Below are 23,470 nucleotides of genomic sequence, written 5' to 3' on the forward strand. Positions count from 1 at the left end.
AAAAGTCTCCTCTATTTTTGCACTACCGCCATTCCAAATGAATACCAAACTTCAAGAAAAACAGTGTACAATTTTTTTTAAAAATAAACAAAATATGTTATTTTTATTTACCCTTCGGAGGGCTGTAACTTCTTCAGAAACCATTTTAAGGCATATGTTCATAGGAACTTTTTGTTTTATTTTTATCTGTAGAATCACCCACCCAAAGACACACTATCTTTTGACACCCTGTATAAAAAGACATCAAAATAAATACAGTTTCTTTTATCCTTCGCGTTTTGGTCAAGCAACAATCTAGACTCACCTATGAAAAGATGGTATTCCACTCAGTAACCAGTCTCGATGGTCTCAGCACCTAGCCAATGACTTTTTCCTACCGGGACACTTGGACTTGGTGAACTTCTCCTTCAAGGACACCCAGCAGGGCTCGCTCTGGGATTCCCGCGCACCACCGAAACGCGTCCTCGCTTCCAGAGCCCGTTCGGGACCCAGTTTTTAGCGTTCGAGAGTACTGATCGCGCTCGACTCGGTACTCTTCTCGTTCGTTTCGTCGTTGGTACTACCGAATGAATGGATGAGAGATAGTTGTGTTTGAGTGTGTGTGTGTGTGCGGGTTCGTTTTAAACGTTGGTACCTTCGTACTGCCTGGGCTGCTGCACGGGTACAACTGAGAGAGTGGTGGTGGTGTTGGGTCGTGCAAGAGGCGCTTTTCGTCGGGTTCACGTGGTGCGTGTGCCGAAGTCGGTACGACGCCGCTGAGAACCGACGGATAGATAAAAGGCTGTGGTACCGGGTACTGATAAGAGAGGATTTTCGTGCTGCTGTAGTGCGGCGCGAGGTTGGAGGTTTTCTTCTAGACGCGTTTTCGCGTTGGGAAAATGAGTCAGTTTGAAAGTAGAAGCACTATTCGCATTAGGTTTTTGTTGAGATTCAGGGTTCGGGTACTAGTAAAAGAGTAACTGCGGTACTACCATGATTAGAGGATTTATGTATATTTTTAATATACGGGGTGGCGCTTCTCATATTGTTCTCTCCAAGCATAACGGCAATTTTTATGTTGATGTAGTTTTTTGAGCATTTGTATAGGTTTTTTTGAAGAATACGTCAAAAAAATTACCTTTTAACATTGGCGATGATGTTAACAATGGTAGGAAAACGCGTCTCCGGTACTATTATCTATACAGGGTGTATCTTAAAAGTGGCTCACCCCTATAACTTTTTTATTTTTTCAGATAAAAATACCCGACTTGGTATGTTAGTATATTACATAAATTGGGATTGATTGACGTATTCAATCAGGGGGTACCATTTAAAAATCAAAAGTTGTAGTCATTTGCGCTGAAACAGGAAGTGACCGGAATTGATTAAATACGTCAATCAATCTCGATTTATGTCATATACTAATATACCAAATGTCGTTTTATTATCTGAAAAAATAAAAAAATTATAAGAGTGAGTCACTTTTAAGAAACACTCGGTATATAATATACAGGGTGCTCCTTAATGACGTGCTAATATTTAAGGAAGTGATTTCTGGACATATTCTAAGACAAAAACTTCATATAAAAGTGTGTCCTAAACGTCTTAACTTTTGAGATCCAGGGTGCTAGATTTTTCCGAAAAAAAACTTTTTCATAACTCCGATGTTATTATAGAGATCTTTATACAACTTGGTACACGTTTTCTATGCATCAAAATGCCTATTTTAATTTACAAACAACTTCAACCAGAGGCGTCCATACCGGTTTTGGGGTACCCTGACGTAAAACGGCGCATCGAAAAGAAAAAAAAATACTGACGAAAAAGACCAGTTTAAATAAGTAGTTTTCAATAAAAATATTTGCGGATTATCGCGTATTTTTTAAATATTAAATAATAAAGTTTGTAATATTGGACGGTGCGGATGAATTTTAACCACAGATGAACCACAGAACGTGCTTATTTTGACAGGTGACACGGACAAATTCTGACAAGGTTAGGCAGTGTTGCCGCTATATAACACGCAATTTCGGTAGTATTAGTTTTTAATTAATTTGATCATTGTTATGTAGTTTTATTTCCCTATTTAACCAAAACTCTACGTTTATTATATACATTTATGACAAACAAATAAAGAAAATCAGTCAATATCAAGAAAATAAACAAAAATATATTAGTAAAAACCAACCAAATCAACCCCCCAAATATCCAACCTAACCAACCAAAGCAACCCCCAAAATAACCACCCAACCAAAAACACTGAAACCAACGCAATCAAATCACGCTATAAGTGTGTTTTGTTGATTGCGTATTATCCGCTCTTGTATATAATCTTGGTTTGGAATTTCAACATACTCTGGCAACACCGCATTAAATGTCATTCACGACATAAATATGGCGACCTGAATTTCGAACAACTGTCAAAAAATACATGAATTCCGCTCATAAAACACATTATTATTAACTTCTAAGTGTGTTGTCAAGAACAAAGCCAAGACCAAGCGAGTCTTGGTCTTGGTCTTTCATTTGCCTCATCACTAAGCTAAATTAAAGCAACAAAACAAATAATAAGTTAACTAAGCTGTCAGTTCTTGACCTAATTTCAGAAAAGTGTTATTTTATTTTATTATCCCAAATGATGATGCTGCTAAAATGATACACCAAAAAAAACTACATGTAATGTTCAAATGAAATCTCATCAAAACTACAAAACAAATATAATAAAGTTTTATTATATTTTTACATATGTCCTCTATTTATTTACTGTAATATAAAATACGTATAATTTTGAATGTATTCTCATCAAGAATAATAAATAATTGTTCTGGATTTAAGGTATTAAAGGCGCCCATCGAACACAGACTTTGTCTATTAAATCCTGTTCAAATAAAATGAAAATCATTCGATTTGTGAAACGGATGAATTAATAAATTATATTTATTTTTGCATTAACATTATTTCTAAGGGATTAATTGGATTATTACTCAATCGCGCATTTCCTTTGCTGCTTAAAGATTACATTCCTGTATATATGTAATAAAAATAAATAAGTAATAATCTGCGATTAAGAGAAACTCTCAGCCGAACAAAAGAATAGGAACTTCCACTAGCCGTAGCCTTTATAGATTTTGAAAAGGCTTTCGAATCGATATATCCTAAGGTAATAATAGAAGCCCTAGCGAAACAAGGTATTGGCGAGCTTTAAATAGAAACTCTCGCCAATATATACAAAGAAGCCAAAGAAAGAGTAATGATAAAAATTAACACATTTTTTGAACAGAACAAAATAATATTAACTAAAAAAAACTAGAAAACGTAATTTTTAATACATCACAAGCAAATAAAAAGTAATACATAGACAAGAGTCATAATTCAAGATTTCTCTGGGGGGTGCCCAGTAGTACCAACACTAGAAAAATATCCTCTGTCAACTGGACTGGAAGTTTTTTCTATAGGAGATAGACGAAAACTAATGTCGGTGTCTGGAGCTCAATTTTTATCAAAAACGTGATGGTGAAAACCGCACGTCGATATCTGTTACCGTTTAGAGTTACGGGGTGTTTTTTAAAAATGTCCATTTTTAACAAATCGCTGTAGCTTTTTTGCTATGGAAAATTTTGTATCTTTATGAAAACATTTCCAAAGCACCTTTTTTACGTGGAATTTAATGTTTTATGTATAATTTTTTTGAAATTAATAATTTAAGAATTATCAACAGAAATTTTAATTTTTTATATGGGGCACCCTGTACATTTTTAATTCATTGAAAAGAATATAAAATTACCGTTCCAAAAATATAACATACTTGAAATTTGGCTCGATTCCTCTTCGAGATATAGAGTTTTTAAAAATTCGCCCACAGCTGGGAGCAGCAATTAAAACGAAAATAATATTTGCAATGAGAGATTTAAAATTTTATAACAATTTAAACTATATTTAACAACATCAACACATTTAAACTATATCTAATAACAATAAAAATTAATAGCAAACCAAGACATGAGATTATGCTACAGGTGTTCGTCATGTCGACCGTCTTCTGTTATGGACAGATGGGACCGTTTATGAACATTTCCCGCAGAATTCGTTAACTCAATGGGGGTGAAAGATACCCTCGCATAACCGCTAAGTATTTCTAATTTTTGACTAGATTATACAGGCAATTGAATAAAAAATAAGAACCTTTATTCTTTCGCAAAGATAAAAATCCAGAAGCAATAAGTCCGGCTGCCTCGACGGCCAGCGGCTTGTATCTTCGTCTTGGTCAACTATTCAATTATTCTCAAAATTGGCTGTAAAAATTTGCTGATAACTTCAGCGTTCTGAGGCCGTTATATAGGGGCAGATCATCAATAAGGCGTCCAAAGCACTAGTTAAAAGTGGCGAACTTTTAAAAATTCGGTATTTCGAAGGAGATTATAACAAAATATGAAGTGCGCTATATTTTTGGAAAAGTAATTTTAAGTTATTTTCATTTAATTAAAAATATACAGGGCGTCCCAAATAAAAAATTATTTTTTTGTCGATAACTCTTAAACTATTAATTCTAAAAAAAATATACTTAAACCATTAAATTCTACTATAAAGGTGCTTTGGAACTCACGTTTTCAAAAAAAAATTCCATAGCAAAAATGTTACAGCGATTTGTTAAAAATGCACATTTTTGAAAAACACCCCGTAACTCATAAGCGGTAACAGATATCGATGTGCGGTTTTCACCATCGTGTTTTTGATCAAAATTGAGCTCCAGACACCAATATTAGTTTTCGTCAATTTCCTATAGGAAAGGGTGTTTTCCTTTAAAAGCGTAGAATTTGACCCATCCTGTACACCTATCTACTAATATTCGTGGGAAAATAGAGAAAGAATTTAAAACTTTGCTGGAGTAAATTAACAAATATACAAGGCTACATTTCCTTGGTCTAATTCATCATTAGTTAATCAGTAAAGACACGATAGCATCCGAATATCGGAATTGATTCCAGTTTTGTGGAAAATTTCGTTTGAATCACAATTAAACTGGATTTTTCTAGTATGAATGGAATTTTTAGACCCCGCTGTATAAAGGAAAAATCGCAGTTTGAATTAATCATAAACTAGTTAGGTGTTTATAGTTTATCTCTAATAACATAACACAACAACACTAGACAATATGTAATAATTAAAGAATTACTCCACCTAGAAAATATTATTTTATAGCGGAAAAATCATTCATAATTTTGCATTAATGAAAAATTTGTTTACCTCCTAGGTCAGATTAAATTTTTTAAGTAAACAGCGATCTTTACAGACGAATTGTGGTCCTTTTTTGATCTGATGGTAGATTCTTCAGTCCTATCCTATACAGGGTTGTCCAAACTGTTTTCCGGAAACTTCAGCAGCATATTCTGCACATAAAAATAAGTAAAAAAGTTGGCATAAATGTATGTCCTAAAATGCTTAGTTTCGGAGATACAGGGTGTAGTAGTTTCATTTTTATTTCGATTTTTCCCAAATAATTTCTGAAGTAACGTCAATATTTGAATGAAAATTGGAGTGTGGGAGTTTTTTGACATGACATATTTGATTTTGATGTTAATATGACTCTTACTTGTAGAGGGCGCCACCTACATATTTTTTAATTGGTTTGAAGAATAATAACCTTTCGTCCGTACCTGCGTATAAAACTACTTAGTAAAAAAATATACATTTATGATGTTTTTTACGTAAAAATGTCTCTTGGTAAAAATATTACGAGTAGTGGTTCTCCAGGTATTTGGAATCGAAATTATCAATGCCTGTCATCATTGACATAAATTAAACTTATTGGCTAAATAGTTAATAGACTGAAATAATAAATTTGAAATGTTTTTGTGCCAAAAGTTCAACAGAAACTGTTTTATCATAATTTTTTAAAATTACCAAATTTATTATTTCAGTCAAATAACCATCAACTCAACGTGTTTATTTTTTGTCAATAATGACATGTTCTGACTATTGCCATTCTAAATATCTTATAATTACTAAGAGACATTTTTTACGTAAACAATAACGAATATGTATATTTTCTAACTCAGTAGCTTTACACAGGTACGGACGAAAAGTTATTACTCTTCAAACAGTTAAAACACATATAGGTGGCGCCCGCTGCAAATAGGTGTCATATTGACTTCAAAATCAAATTTCTCATGTCAAAAAACTCCCAGACACCAATTTTCATCCAAATATTGACGAAATTATTTGGAAAAAATCGAAATATAAATTAAATTTCTATACCCTGTATCTCCGGAACTAAGCAACTAAGCTCCTCCTAAGCATTTTATCTGCAGAATATGCTGCCGAAGTTTTCGGAATACATTTCGGACCACCCTGTATAAGTACCTTCTCTCATGCTGCACTTATAATAACTTTTACCCTCAAAATTTCATTCGAATCGCTTAAAGCGGAGAAATATTTTGAAAAAATATGGAGAAATATTTGGAGAAATATTTTAATAAATTAAAATAAATGAAGACTTTAAGCCACTGTAATTACAAAAAAAAAACAAAGCAGAATCGGACCTATGTTGAAATGAAAACTAAATCTTATTTTTACGTGAGGAATCTCCCCACGAGAGATGGCACATGTTTTTTGAAACACTCTGTGCATAGTTTGTTTATATAAATATTTACATACAAAACAAACATTAAGTAAGTGTGTTATTTTATTGACAAATATAAAAATATGTATACCAGTTTGTTAATGTTAAATCTAACTAAAAACTTTTACTTTCACATTTTTCGCAATGTCCAGAAGTTTGCAAGGTAAATAAACAAATTAGAAGTGTATTTTTTGACGGCTCGTTTGACTAATATAATAAAACACAAGAGGATATTTATTAATCTTAAATTTTCCATCACAAACAGGTGCCATGAAAATAATGGTAAGTCGACAGGCTGTCTCATGAATAGGCTGTGGTACTAGATATACAGGATGCTATTTCGGCCCGCTTTAAATAAGTAGGCTTTGAACGGCACCGGCTGTAATGCAAAAAAATTCTAGCTGTGTGCATCAATTAAAACGAAAATAATATTTGCTATGAGAGATGCAGAATTTTATAACAATTTGAAATATATTTAACCAACAACAGCACATTTAAACTATATCTAATAACAATAAAAATAAATAGCAAACCAAGACATGAGATTTTGCTACAGGTGTTTTGCAGACATATCGACCTTTTTCTGTTATGGACAGACGGGGCAGTTTTTGAACATTTCTCGCGGAATTCATTAACTCAGTGAGGGTGAAAGATACTCTCTCATAACTGCTAAGTATTTCTAATTCTTGTCTAGATTATACGGCAGAATAAGGAACCTTTATTCTTCCGCAAATATATCCACAGGATTAGATCCATGGGTACTAAGTCAGGCGGCCTCGACGGCCAACGGCTGGGATCTTGATAAGCTATTCAATTATTGATGAAATTGGCTGCAAAAATTTGCTGATAACTTCAGCGTTCAGAGGCGGTGCGTCGTCTTGCTGGAAACATATCTTTTCGAGTTCCATTAAGGGCATATCATCAATAAGGGGTCCAAAGCCTACTAGTTAAAAGTGGCGAACTTTTAAAAATTCTGTATTTCGAAGGGGATTATAACAAAATATTAAGTGTGCTATATTTTTGGAAAGATAATTTTCAATTCTTTTCAGTTAATTAACAATATAGAGGCTGTCCCAAATAAAAAATCAATTTTTCCGTTGATAACTCTTAAAGTATTAATTTAAAAAAAAATTACTTAAACCATTAAATTCTACGTAAAAAGGTGCTTTGGAAATGTTTTTATAGAAATACAAAATTTTCCATAGCAAAAAAGTTACAGCGATTTGTTAAAAATGCACATTTTTGAAAAACACCCCGTAATTCCGAAACGGTAACAGATATTGATGTGCGGTTTTCACCATCATGTTTTTGATGAAAATTGAGCTCCAAACACCGATATTAGTTTTCATCTATCTCCTATAGAAAAGGGTGTCCATTTAAAAGCGTCGAATTTGACCCACCCTGTCGATTAACTATTTAAACTATACCTCATCTTGTGAAGTAAGTTTTTTTGCCAATATTGTGGTATGGATGACTGTTTTTCCAAACGATTTGGAATGATTTAGACAGTAACAACAATAATAATATTTTAGATTAATGATTTGCTTACCATTATCGAGTAACTGCAACCAATCTATCATCAATACCACACTATTTTTTCCACTATTTCTAGTTTTTCTCATCACAAACACCGAACTACCGAAAAATTCTGTAAAAACACTTCAATTTCCAAAATAAAGGCATATCACTCGCGTATATTCACACAAGCTACATGTTCAACTAACTATATAAAAGAAATAAATCTGTAAAGTATACCAGGCTATCGTTAATGAAAAAAAATCAATTTTTTTGTCAATCTTTATTAATTTTTCATTCAGTAGAGTACAATATAGAGTGTCTCAGAGAATATTTCATTTATATATTGATAGATATAATACTTTTTTAAACATTTTTTTAATCATTTAATCATCACGACAGGTTTTTGAAAGAATATTTGTGACATTTCTTCTATCTTGAGGTTGTTTTAACATCTGCAGGCATGGCTAATTATGATCTGCACAAAACGTTTAAGGAAGGAATATAATGCTATTATACCGGGTGTTGCATCGTCGGACGGGACATAGGAAATCCGATGTAAATTTTAATGGGGTCAATTATTGGCTTCCTTAATTATTTTAGAGAATAATTCTATTTAGGTTTATTGAAGAGCACTAAAACTCACATTCAAAAGAATAACTTTAGATATTTTTGATTAGCTCGTTTACGAGTTATCGCCGATTTGTTTTTAAATATTTCTCCTTTCTTATGGCCCTGTATTTACTTATGAGCACCAGTCAAGGTAAAAGATAACTGTCAAATGAAGTTGTCATTTCAGAAATTTACTTATTTAGTGCTTTATTATTATTGAAAACTCATTCCTACATCAGGAATCTTAAAGACGTATTTATAAATACAAATTAATATGAATTAAAGTAAAATAAAGTAATCAATTACAAGGTTAATTATAGTATTATTACAATATTCAATAACTTATTAATTTAGGTACCTACTATTAAATTGTTAGAACTTTAGGATTTAAGAAGATGTTCAAATCGACTGCTAGACAATAACCCAGGCGATCATTAAATTCTCTTGGCGAAATATCAGGAGCCCTTGCTGGCCAATTTACTGTATGATTTAGGCCAATAACGTTTCCGTTAAAACTATTGTCTAAATATTCCCGAACAGCCAGGGTACTATGTGCCGGGCAGCCATCCATTTGGTACCAAACTTCCTGATTTTCCCTAGCGGTATCATGTAAAGCAGGTAAAATATGATTTTCGACTAGTTCCAAATAATATTCTACATTTAAATTTCGCGTAAGAAATAATGGCCCGATAATATTGTGTCCGAATACATATCCCTGCCAAAACATTTACTTTCTGTGGATATTGCGTCCTTGTTTCGACAAACCTGTGTTGGTTTTCTTTGTTCCAATATCGATAATTTTGAACATTGGGTTCATTATTTAAGGTAAACGTGCATTCGTCAGTGAAACATATGTTTTTTAAAAATTCCCTATCCGTGTTTGCTCTTTTCATCATATCAAAACAAAACGCTGTATTTCGTCCCCATCTCGTAGATCTTGGTGATTTTCATATTTGAAGGAATAGTATTTATGTCGTTTCAAAATTCGAAACGCTGTAGTGTGATCTATTCCTATTTCATCCTCAAGTTTCCTTGTGCTGATCTTTCCATCGCTCTCTTCCACGCACAATAAAACTTCCAAGTCGGTATCATTTCTTGCATCTTCTCTTTGTTCCTACCTTGCTTCACATCGGCAGTTATTTATTTGGGTACCTTTGGTCTCCAATCTCTGGATATTCCTTGCGATTGTAGATTTTCCAGGTATCGGTCTATTCGGATACAGAGCAGCAAACATGTCCGACACCTTTTGATAACTATTTCCTTGATAATACCATTTAATCAATACTTTTTCTTCGGTAGTGTAATCCATGGCTAATATTTTCGATGTAGGTATGAGTTTTTAATAATAATAATAATAAAGCATTAAATAGATAAATTTTTGAAATGACAACTTCATTTGACAGTTATCTTTTACCTTGACTGGTGCTCATAAGTAAATACAGGGAAATATTTAAAAAGAAATCGGCGATAACTCGTAAACGGGCTAATCAAAAATATCTAAAGTTATTCTTTTGAATGTGGAATTTTTAGTGCTCTTCAATAAACCTAAATAGAATTATTCTCTAAAATAATTAGGGAAGCCAATAATTGACCCCATTAAAATTTACATGGGGTTTCCTATGTCCCGCTCGACGATGCAACACCCGGTATGAACAGCGTGTGTGGGTTTTATTTGAAAAAAATATCGATATTTTAATTTATCGATAATCTAATATACGTTCTTAGTAAAATACTACAACTGTAATTATAAGACAAAAACATTACTAAATTATCTCTTTGTCTCTATAGATTATCTATTATCAAACAATATCCTACGAAATTTAATCAATCTGCAAGTTATAGATATTAAAATTCATTACACAAAAACATATAAATCCAATTTTTGGTGTGATTAAGATTAAGATTTATCCGGAGATTATAGATGGAACAGGGTGGCAATGAGTGATACAAAAAATCTGAATAACAGTAATCATCGATCAAACAATTTTATTAATGCCATCATAGAATTAATAAACCACATGCTAATATAATCAGAGTCAACAGATTTTCTTGTAATCACTTAGTTACTACTAGTTAAATTAATCGTTTTTTAAATCTCGTAAATCCAAATCCTGTATTTTTCAGTTGGAACACAATCAAATAATACTATATCATCGAAAAAAATACCCTGGTCCCATCTTATGCCGGGTCCAGACCAAGGCAACAAAAAGTAAACATGAATTTGAGACAAAAACAAGACAAACTTGCTACAAAAAATGGGAAATTCTAACAAGACAAACTTGAGACAAATTGTCCACAACGCAACAAAAGTACAACAAAGTCAAAAGTTTAGTTATTGCAAATGAGTTTTATTAACCATGTGTGATTTCACTGGTCTCCTACTGTTGGCAGCACACGCCAGCCACACTGCACCGACAACTTGTCGCAAAATATACGAACAAAACATAGACACTTTGATCCAGGTGGATGACACTTCTTATGGGAGAACTGGCAATGGTTGAAAACTTGACTACAAGCGATTTTCTAGGAATCTTCCTTACCGATAAATTATTGACAAGAGTGACAGATAAAGCCTTGACGTTCTTTCAGTATTCCAGTTCATCTCTTTTTCTTTCTAAAGTGTACGTTGAAAGGAGACAAAAACAATTTTTGGTGACTCATAATTTGTTATTCGAACACCATTTTTTTCCTTGTCGGGTCGTTGACGTTGACTTGTCGCCATTTTATATCTTTTGTTTACACGCTGCATTTTGCTTTGCAAATTTAATACATAAATTAGGCAAATATAGGTTTTTAATAAAACTCCTCGAACTAACGTGTAGGTAAGTGTTGATATTTTTTTTTTCATCTTAACATGCTCATTGTCGTTCTCCTGATTTTAGGTGACAGAAAGGGATCATCAAATCAAATTGAATTTTATATTTTCCTTCCTATTTATCCTTCCTAAATATCAACGAGATGAGCCATCGGAAAAAAGGGACCATAGTACAAAACAGAAAGGTGATCTTTTTTCTTTCCACTTCGGATATTGAAATTATTATATACTGTAGTCGTGTTCGGCATTATGCTCTGAGAAATATAGATAAACAAGGAACAACAGATATAAAGCATCCCAGAGGAAAATAAAGAGGCAATACCTGTATGTACTCTCTCTGATATTTGTGAAAGTTACAGCAAAGTATTGTTGTAAATGTCATCTTTTTGATCGACCTGAAAACTTCGAGCAAAAAGATGACACTTTCAACAATACCCTGACAGATATCAGAGACGATACAGGTTTTTCCTCTCTTTTCCCCTGGAATACTTTTAATTTATTATTCTTTGTTTATCTAGATTTCTCAGGGCACTATGAACGAACTGTGGGCTGCGCACATCCCAATTCTTCAGCAATTTCGCTCTGGAATCCAGCGCACAATAACGCAGAAATACTTTCATTTTCTGCACAGGTGATAGGGCTGCTCCACGTGTTTCAAGATCCGCGCCAAGAAAGTGGTCCGCCAACCACACCACATTCTCCTCCTCAAATCTAAATAACGTTTTGAAATCTGATTCACGTGGCGTATGTCTTGGTTTGTAGTATTTTCTTGTACGTAAATGCACTATATTAGCCATAGCAAACACAACACTGAAACCACACAACCAAAGATTACTAGGTAAATGTTAACACACAAAAACACTCCGAGCTGTTTGATGGTTGGCTAACTACTGAAAAGAGTGAGAAAATTGTTGTGAACCGATTCCTTTTTTAGAAGTAAAACCTTTATTTTTTAAGCAAATGCTTCTTTTTATAAATACGAGAAACAAAAGACCTTTTATTTTAAAGCAAATCCATCGAAGACTTACATTTTCCTTCATTTTTCTTTATGCATATACCTTGAAGGAATTGCTTCATTTTTTGAAAGCAAAAGGTACGGATTCTTTTTATAAATACAGCCTATTAGATTTAGTTTTCTTCTAAGTCTCTTAATTTCTCGTGGGTACCATTCTGTAATTTTTGTGATCCATTTGTTGTTTGATGTTCGTCCTTTTTGCCAGCTGTTCTGCCCTTTACCATCTGTGATATTTGATTCTGTGATGATCTAAGATATATTTGATATTATAACACATACAGTTCTCCTTATTTTTTTTGTAGATATAAATGAATTTTTCAAGATATAAATATCTGTATTTCGAACAGTATATTTTGAGCAGTTTTTCTCAGCAATTTGACTAAAAAAATACAGAATTTTTTTTTTCTAAATCCAAAGAAAACAAAAATAAAATTTATTTTACTTAAACTTGACACAAACTACAATAAATCACTTTTTCATACGTAACACGTTAATTTATGATATGAAACAGAGATTTACAGCTTGGAAAACAATTGATATTTTCCAGAGTCATGTTTGAACAACGTGTAAACTTGAAAACTGTTGAAAATAATTAAAACAAAACAAAAAGGATGTGCAGTAGGCCAAGGGCTACATACACCACAGATAAGAAGTGTTTCTCAACTAAATTACACAAAAATATGAAAAAAAAAACTAAGTCTAGTCATAGTAAGTAATTATTTATTTTAATATTGTGCAGGTAGAACAAATATTTTGTCAGGTTTTGTACAAGAAAATTCCAGTGAAAATATTATTGCAAGGATTTTAAACATGTGATGATGGATTATAGAAAATTATGTTTAAGTTGGTAAATATCAAAAGCCACAATTTTATTTGATTAAATAAATATTGTAGGTAAACTGTCTAAGAATATTATTCTGCAAAATGTTAATTCCATAGTTTCAAGGCTGTTGTTGGATTAGATTAATGTAATTCCATAGATTTTGAGGCTGTTAGATGTCATCGAATACATGTCCATTAAGGAGTGGTTACAGCTGCTACAAGTCTTAAGTCTCAAGTAATTTCTAGAATCAGAATTATTTAAATCTTAAGTCAAATTCAACATAAAGTTCAAAGGATTTAAGTCTTATGTCTTTGACTTAAATTAAAGAATATACCTAGCTAGAAAAAGAATGGACTCTGCCATACTGAAAAATGGTCCTACAGAAGTGGCGCCATCTATTGAGTAGGGCTTGTTTTAAATGGATCGAAGCGCGGGCTTTTTAAATGAGAGTATTTATTGAATTTTACTCTAAAATAATTAAATTTGATTATTAAATCATATTTTTACACAAATTCAACAATACTAATAACAAGTATCGTTGTGATGTGTAAAAAATTAAATTTAACAGTATAATTTATACAATTATTAAATAAAAGTAAAGCCAAACGTGTTAATATTATTTATTATTTAAAGTTTTTATTTATAAGTCAAATATTTAAACATCGTTTATTATAATAAAACAAGACCAACGTAATACGCCCAAAGTTTTGTAAATGGAGTAAATATAAATAGGTACTTAAATGATGGCAAACATAAAAGACTTACATTATATTTTTAGGGCCACAAACAACAGGAATTAGCGCCTGAGGCTGGAACTATTTTATTTGAAATTTCCGTGGAAACGGTGGAACCGCTTTTGCTATTTCACTTTCCCGCCCCTGACTTAAATCATTTTATTTCATGTCAAGTCATTTTTGTAAAGATTTAGGCTGTATTCCGTTGCAAAACCAGGCAAACCAGACCGGTAAACTACGGTAAAGAGCGGTTCCTGAAAAACATCGCTTTGATACGGAACGGTTTGGTAAAATACTGGAAACGTCAAATGTTGACGTTTTCTAAATTTCAATACATCTATTGTAAAATTTATCTTTTATGCATTTTTAATGTACCTATTGTCTGCTTTTACGTTTGCTTCTTCTTTTCAATGGAGTTTAATATTGAAAAGTGCTTTATTAATGAACTGTTAAACTCGTTAGACAGCTGAAGCATGTTCAATATTAAAATAGATCAATAATAAATAAACAAATCCAGTCAATATTTATATTTTTATAGCTTACAAAACATTCACGATTACTTATTGTCTTGTTTCTCATGTTTTCTTTAAATGTTCCTGAATTTAAGAAACAATGGCTGCACTATAAGTTTAAATGGTCCTAAAAAGTCATTCTATTTAGTTAATGAAATTTATTTACCTTTACTGCCTACCTCCACTGCTTTTGGATGTAAATACAAGATAGTATTACAAATTTTAGAAATTAAATGAGAATTTCACTCGAATTTCCAGTATTTGCTTGATTTCTGTCTCTAAATGACATTGATTGACAAACATAGACAAACAAATAAAAAGAGACTGGCAAATTAAATGGCAAAGAGAGGGACAACGTTCCCGTAGCGCAACTCAGAACGCAAAATTTCGTTCTATTTATGTTGATCTGCGCATTGCGTCTATTGGGCCCACTATCTTATTCTAATATAAACAAGAGAGAAAGAAGCAGCCATATAAAACGTAATTTCTAAATAGAAATTAGAACAATCGCCTTTCGTTTTCGTCATCATGACAACCAAGATGACAACATCATGACAATTCGTCATGTTTGTTAATTTTTCTTTTCGTGATTTACCTTTTTTTCTAAACTCTCCATTTTATTGACTTATGAATATGGATAGGGAACAAATTCCTATGTTAAAGACACCCGGTAAAATAAAACTAAGTAGTTATATTTATCATCTTATTAAGACAAAAGTAGAAGTAGTAGTGTCAAAAATATTTCGAACCTCTCATAACAGAACAAATTAATACAATTAATTTTTTTCATTTTTTGGGTAGGTAGTTTATAGCTGGTTTATAGTAACCAGAAACTTTATTAAAATACCTATTTTACTTTTGTTTTAGGATTAAAACTGGACTTGAAAATGGTTCAGGATCATGATTCTCGTAAAGTCCTCTTTGCTTGGATATTCACTTTGTTATTGCAATTAGGCAGTTTTTTCGAAATTGAGATTTTTAATGCCCTTTAAAAAAATTGGCCGATCGTTTCCTGCAGTAGTCAGTTCTTCTGCATTTAAAATTGGTAGGTGGGTGGAATAAACACTGTTATTTTTTGTTATTATATTATAAAAAGTTTATTTATTTTTGTATAAATAAATATGTTTATAAAACAGTACATTTTTGCTTTTTTATAATATCCCTTATAATAGTAGTATTCTTTCGTTCTGAAAAGAAACTGCAAAGTTTCACTTTTTGATTTATTCCCTACACCACGTTCCCTTTACGTGGTATAGGGAATAAATCAGTTTAAGTGAAAATTTTCAATTTCAGAATGAAAGAATACTACTAATAAAGGATAATTTAAATTTTCCGCCAGCCAGAATATGCGATAATGTCTTACGATACGTTTTATACCTATCTCTTTGTTTTTCATATAAAGCACACATAATAAAGAAAGATAGCAATAACGACGTACGTCCTGCCATGGTCCTGCTAATTGGTTTCAAAATTGTTATTCTAAGTTGCGCTACGGGAACGCGGTCCCACTCTTTACTATAGGATTTGTCAGTCTCTTTTTATTTGTTGGTCTATGTTGACAAACAAAACCAGAAAAACCAGCCTTCTCGCGCTGCGCTAGTTAGTTTGGTGATAATTATATCCGAATTTTTCAGGAACCGTGTTCCGTAATAAGAAAACTTTTAGCAAACCGATAGAAACGGAACATAAAACCCTAACCAAGGTAAGCAACGGAATACACCCTAAGTCAGCTTTCGAAAATGACTTAAAACCAAATGGCTTAAGTCGTTAAAATGATTTAAATAAAAAAAGTAGTTGGTAGTAGGTATCAATTTCACTTGAATCAGTGTATAAATATTCTTTAAAAATTATAACAATATTTTTATATTTTTCCGTCTTTCAAACCATTTATCACTGTATATTAAGCATTTCAAACGGTACTAATTGTGGTACTAATTCAAATTGACTGGCGGTTTCTTTTAAATAATTTTCACATCGGACGCTAATTGATGACAATTTAACTCTAGCCTATAATTTGTAATGACAATATTATATGGTCAGTTTTATTACATTTGTGTCTATTTGTATTTTCTCGAGAGAAAGCCTAAGGGATCAAACTTCTTTAGTATTATTTTGAATGATATACTTATTACCCTAGAAAAAATAGGAGGATAACCTAAAAAAAGAAATGAGATCCTCCACTCAAAAACATAAAATGTAAAAAATGCCAAGACGCAACACCATTTTTCCACTATAAAAAGTTGTGAAATATTATGGAAAACCAAGTCAGTTTCTTTTATTTGGTTTGTCTTTAAGCACATATTTAACAATTTTGTTATAAATTGTTAAATTGCACAGCACCATAATTTAAAAAAATAATCTACCATTTCGATTGCTAAAGAAATCTAAACAGTGTCCTTAAAAATAAAGCTTTTTAATTAGTATTAAGGTGCGTATCGACTGACCGCGGCTGCCAAACTTTTGGCATTCATTTTGTAGTGCGCGGCGGCCTCGCAAGGCAATCGATCCAGACTTTCGCGCAGTTGTTCACAAACTGCCACCCACAAAACACATACACAAGAAGAAGTGCGAGCGCCTTGCTAAATATTGGAAAGTGAAATTGACGTTTAAATTTGACACTGTTGACAAGTCTACTGCTACTAGCGCCCCCAATTTCGCTTGTAGGAACTACGGACTAAATTGTCACGCATGGCGGGAAGTTTAAAAAAAAAAAATATTTCTTCATTTATTTTTAATTATGACATGCACAAAAACACAAAAAATACACCATTTTTTAAAAATATGTTTAATATCAATATCAAATATACAACAGAAATTAATTTCACCACAATAAATTAATAAAATTAAAAGAATAATAGGAAGTAGATCAAGAGACAAAATTAATTATAACAAAACTGAAAAAATGGCGTCATAATAAAAGATATATCATAATTTTGAAAGTAAAATTATATAGGAAATGTCTTCGATCATCATTTTTAAGCCAACTGGACGATTATTTCAAACATACAAGCTGAGTTCGTTCATAGTGCTCAGGAAATCTAGATAAACAAAGAATAATAAATTAAAAGTATTCCAGGGGAAAAGAGAGGAAAAACCTGTATCATCTCTGATATCTGTCAGGGTATTGTTGAAAGTGTCATATTTTTGCTCGAAGTTTTCAGGTTGATCAAAAAGATGACATTTACAACAATACTTTGCTGTAACTTTCACAAATATCAGAGAGAGTACATACAGGTATTGCCTCTCTTTTCCTCTGGGATGCTTTATATCTGTTGTTCTTTGTTTATCTAAATTTCTCAGAGCATAATGCCGAACATGACTACAGTATATAATAATTTCAATATCCGAAGTGGAAAGAAAAAAGATCACCTTTCTGTTTTATACTATGGTCCCTTTCTTCCGATGGTTCATCTCGTTGATATTTAGGAAGGATAAATAGGAAGGAAAATATAAAATTCAATTTGATTTGATGATCCTTTTCTGTCATCTAAAATCAGGAGAACGACAATGAGCATGTTAAGATGAAAAAAAAAATTATCAACACTTACCTACACGTTAGTCCGAGGAGTTTTATTAAAAACCTATATTTGCCTAAATAATTTATGCATTAAATTTGCAAAGCAAAATGCAGCGTGTAAACAAAAGAAATAAAATGGCGACAAGTCAACGTCAACGATCCGACAAGGAGAAAAGTGGTGTTCGAATAACAGATTATGGGTCACCAAAAATTGTTTTTGTCTCCTTTCAACGCACACTTTAGAAGGAAATAGAGATGAACTGGAATACTGAAAGAACGTCAAGGTTTTATCTGTCACTCTTGTCAATAATTTATCGGTAAGGAAGATTCCTAGAAAATCGCTTGTAGTCAAGTTTTCAACCATTGCCAGTTCTCCCATAAGAAGTGTCATCCACCTGCCGCCACCATGGACGTCCGTGCAAGAGCAGCAGCTGCTTTCATTGTAATTCATCACATCATTAAAAAAACCGAAACGAAAGGTGTGTTTGTGGATGAAGAAAATGTATAGTAATAGGATGCAGTATGGTATTAGTAGACTTATGGACGATATGCGATATGAAGCCATTGATGACACAATAAAAAATTTCACAAGTATGTCAACCAAAGGTTTTGCGCAGTTAAAAATATTGATTGAGCCATACGATAAGAAAATGGACACTAACTTCCGAGATGCGATTCCAGTTAGTGAAAGATTAGCTATAACTTTGAGGTTTCTAGCCACAGGAGACTCATATATTAGCTTGCAATACCTTTTTCGAGTGTCAAAACAATCAATTTCAAGAATCATTCCAGATGTTTGCGACGCATTATGCGAAGCTCTCAAGGATTATATCGTTTCATGCATCTTGCCTCAGCGACTTGTTATGGTAGTGTGCATATTTGCTGTTCCAGAGTAATTCTCTAGCACCATATAATTGAATTAGAAGTCGGCACTTTTCATCACCCATGGTTAAAACTGCGAAAACAGCGCACGCGCCACTGCCTGTTGTGGAATATACAAATTTTGTTTTGTTCTGCAGCGCGAGCCAAATTAATCGCCACGAACCGTCGCAACTGCACTGAAAGCACTCACTGAACCTCCTTTATCGCTGACGCAAAAACAGACAAAGATTGGTTCGCACCGCGGCAGATTCGAGCGAACATCAGTTCAAGGTGGCTCGCGCGGCAACTCGGTATCTATTGAGCCAATGCTCGAGGGTTTGCCGCGGGCAGTCGATACGCACCTTTAGAATATCATATCATGCAATTGCCAAGTCATTATAATTATTACAGAAATAAACATATCTAATATTGATACTAACAATTTATAACAAAATTGTTAAATAGGTGCTTAAAGAGAAACCAAATAAAATAAACTGACTTGGTTTTACATGAGCTCTTACAACTTTTTATAGTGGAAGAATTGTGTTGTGAGACTTTGCTTTTTTTTACATTCTATGTTTTTGATGGGATTTGTATTTTTTCAAGATATTACTATATATTTATTTTTCTACAGGTGGAATAGGGCAACGGTCCAGCTACGTCGAAACACCGCACCGGTTCCCATTAGAACACCGAAGTTAAGCGACGTAAGGCGATACTAATTGATGAACAGGTGACCGGTTCGAAACTCTGTATCGTGCTGTTGTCCAAAAAAAGGCAAAAGTGTAAAATCTATTGACACACACTGCTCATTCACGCCGGTTCGAGGCCGGATGAGATCGGGTATCTCGTGAGTAAGAATTAGACAGGTATCTCGTGAGTCGATTTAGACACTTGCCAAGTCTGTAGGCCATTGACCATGATTAGGACCGCGGTTCGGATTCCGCGTAAACCAAGTAGACCCCGTCCAGATTAGCCCTAGCAGCAAAAAGGAAACGTTAACTTGAAATCTTTACTTCTTTACTTTACAGGTAGAATAGCACAAAGGTTTATAGAACAATCAGATACTTTTTACCTTATGTGTAAAAAAATAATAATACAATTCTTGTTAAATTGCATATATACTTATTTCCCGTAAATCTATTAAATACTGTAATTATTACAACTAATTGGAAATAAATTAATTTAACAAACAATACAACAAACACCCACAAGACGTTAGGTGATGTTTTTACGCCGTCATCGTCATCAGGCAAGACTCTTTATCTCTATGCAAATAAAACCTAAATGCTAAATAAGTCAAGGTATATACAGGGTGTCCCAGGCTGGGCGTGCATTAGAAGTTTTTAGAGAACTACAATATCTAGATCGGAGATTTTTTGCACATCACTATTTCACAACGAGATCTATCGACTAAAAATATTTTCAATATGGCGGCACTTCCGGAAATACCGGAAGATGACAGCAACTTTCTTATTTTAAATGACTACCTCCATTTTTTATTACATACCTAAATTCTTTGTAAAATTTTATGAATTTTGATATCAAACATTCTATACCTAACATTAACCGTTTTTGAGAAAAAAAATTAACATTTTTGGAGAAAAAAAACTGTCTGTCAAAAAAATCTGTATAGCCTAAAAGACAAATTTAGTGATTACCACAGCCACTGTGACATAAAGAGAAGATATGTGGCTATCTATTTCAAAAATTAAATTGTTCGAATGTCATATAATATTGGCCCTAGCTGTCTATATTAAAGAATTATCATAAATAATTTTTTTCAGATGGAAACCCACTTTTTTATTTCACTAGTGAAAAGGATTTTTAATTCGTTACTTTTTGGTTATACATGTTCCTATACCTAAAATAAATCGTTTTTAAGTTATTTTAGATTTAGTTTTAAAGCGTAACTTTTTCTTGATTTTATCTATTTAGCTTCCTTTGACATTAAGTGTCAAACCATCAGACAATTTATTTCCTTCTGTCAAAAAAATAATTATTTGAATTTCGTATATTATAAATACTGGTGCTTATAGTGGAAGGGAAAAATAAAAAATCCCGAAATATCCTTGTGGATCAAAAGTTAACTGTCTAACCGCTACAGGTAACTGAACAGGTAACTGAACAGGTAACTCAAATTTCCTGAAATCATTGCCATAACGGAACATTGGTTAAATACCGATGAGCCCGTGTTTGTGAAAAATTACACAACAATAGCTAGATTTAATAGAAGTAATTTATCTCATGGAGGTACTATGATAATGTCTACCAACAAAAACCTTACGGCAATAACAAAATTTGATCACTTATTAGCCGAGAAAATGTTTGAATCATCTACCACATTGCTTATGACCTCTATATTGTTTGTATTTATAGAACACCTGACGCAGATATGCATATGTTCTTTCAGAAATTACTGAGTTTGCTAGAGTCCCTGCCTGTGAATAGCAGGTTGATCTTGTGTGGTGACCTTAATATTGACTTCTCCAGTGTGTGTGATGCTCGGGAATCTCTCCAGTCTATCTTCGAGACTTTTGGTGTAGTAATGCATGTTAATGCACCAACAAGAATCACTAGAACTTGTTCTAGTACTATAGACTATGTCGTGTCATCCTTTGATCCAGAATTGGTTGACTGTACTGTGTTGAACTCAGGCTTCTCTGATCATGAAGGAGTATTAACAAAATTTTCCATAAAATCCGAGAGTAGAAACACTTTTCGTAAATTAGGACGTATTTTTTCGGAAAAAAACTTTATAAATTTTAAGCAGCTTTGTCTAACAACAGATTGGCATGTCATCTCTGGTGATGTAGACACTGAAGTTTCCAGATTTACACAAACATTATCTGGTCTGGCATCCAAAGCCTTTCCTCTCAGGCCTGTCAAAATTAAACATCATAAACCCTGGACTATTAAGGGCCTACGTACATCTGCAAAAAACATGCCTCTTTATCTCACCTAAAAAATTCTCGGATAGTGTCTTCTTTCACGAGTACGTGAAACTTTACAGGAAAAATTTACCATAAGACTATAAAAGCCGCCAAGGACATCTATTACAATAGGAGGTTGACTGAGTCCGGTAATATTGCCAAAGAAACATGGTCGATTGTGAATGACTTGAGGAGTAAGGTTTCTTCGTCCAACATAACCTCAACTTCACCTGAGGACCTAAACAATTACTTTGTAAATGTGGCGAAGAATATAGTGAATACTATCTCACCCTCCCTGGATCCTCTATCATTTCTCTCTGACTATAATGTTAATTTGCACAGTTTCTTCCTTACGCCTGTGGGTTGGCAGAGCTTCGCAATACATTAAATGATATTAAAATAAATCTTCAGCAGGGACTGACGGACTTACTCTTAAAATGTTCTCTAGTATGCCGGAATGTACATTAAACCATCTTTCAGCCTTAATTAATATGTCATTTGAAGATGGTGCTTTTCCAAATTGCCTTAAGTCGGCGATAATTATTCCTTTGCATAAAGGAGGTGATAAAGAGCAAGCTTCCAACTATCGTCCAATTGCACTCCTTCCCACGTTATCGAAGATCATGGAGAGACTGGTTAAAAAGAGGCTTGTATCATTTCTTCTAAAATACAAAATACTCACCCCCTTTCAGTTTGGGTTCTTGAGTAACAAATGTACAAATGACGCTATGTTTTCGCTGTTTAATAATGTATACTCCAGTCTGAACAACCGTCTCGTTACAGCAACAATTTTCTGTGATTTCTCGAAAGCTTTCGATTGTGTTAATCATAACATCCTAACTAACAAATTGCAGTACTATGGTATCAGGGGAACGCCTCTTGAATGGTTTAAGTCCTACCTTAACAACAGAAACCAGCGTGTGAGGGTTGATAAGACTGTGTCTTCTTGCAAGCCAATAGAATGCGGAGTACCTCAGGGCTCAGTGCTAGGTCCTATTTTGTTTCTGTTGTTTATCAACGATATTGCTAGTCTGGACATCAGTGGTAAAATCTGTCTCTTCGCGGATGATACTTGTTTCACATGGAGCAGCCCGGACACCACGGCACTTCATAGAACCATTTCCAGTGACTTAATCAACATAAAAACATGGTGCGATTCTAATTATCTGTGTCTCAACGTCTCTAAAACTAAAGTCTTATCATATAAAAGTACGTTGCTACCTTTTCAACTTGATAATACCACCATTGACGTCGTTGATTCTGTGAAATTTTTAGGCCTTGTTGTGGACAACTATTTAAAATGGGATTTGCACATCGATGCTTTAGCTAAAAAATTAAGTTCTGCCTGTTTCGCACTTAGATCAGTTGCTAATGTGCTTAATTTGTCAACATCTAGGACAGTCTATTATGCCCTTTATGAGTCGCATCTCCGATACGCACTTCCATTCTGGGGTGCGTGTTGTGCGACTCAATTTGAGCGTATCTTCAAATTACAAAAGAGAGCTGTGCGATATTCACTGAGGCTAACCAGTTGT

The 23,470-nt window shown here is 33.3% G+C and overlaps 1 protein-coding gene across 2 annotated transcripts in view; it reads right to left on the reverse strand.

Moving 5' to 3' along the window:
- LOC115886681 (UNC93-like protein) overlaps nt 1-8,287 on the reverse strand; it is a 231,945-nt gene extending 223,658 nt beyond the window's left edge. Inside the window, exon 1 of one of the 2 annotated variants that reach the window (XM_030905936.1) lies at nt 8,148-8,287. In XM_030905936.1, coding sequence (XP_030761796.1) covers nt 8,148-8,150 — 3 coding nt within the window. In that variant the 5' untranslated portion in view covers nt 8,151-8,287. Of the gene's footprint in view, nt 1-304; nt 710-8,147 lie in introns of those variants that run through there. The other variant, XM_030905938.1, reaches the window with a different exon arrangement.
- Nucleotides 8,288-23,470: the final 15,183 nt, after the last annotated feature.

Source organism: Sitophilus oryzae, unplaced genomic scaffold (genome assembly GCF_002938485.1).
Source record: "Sitophilus oryzae breed Bouriz unplaced genomic scaffold, Soryzae_2.0 scaffold_494_pilon_pilon, whole genome shotgun sequence".
NCBI lineage: Eukaryota > Metazoa > Arthropoda > Insecta > Coleoptera > Curculionidae > Sitophilus > Sitophilus oryzae.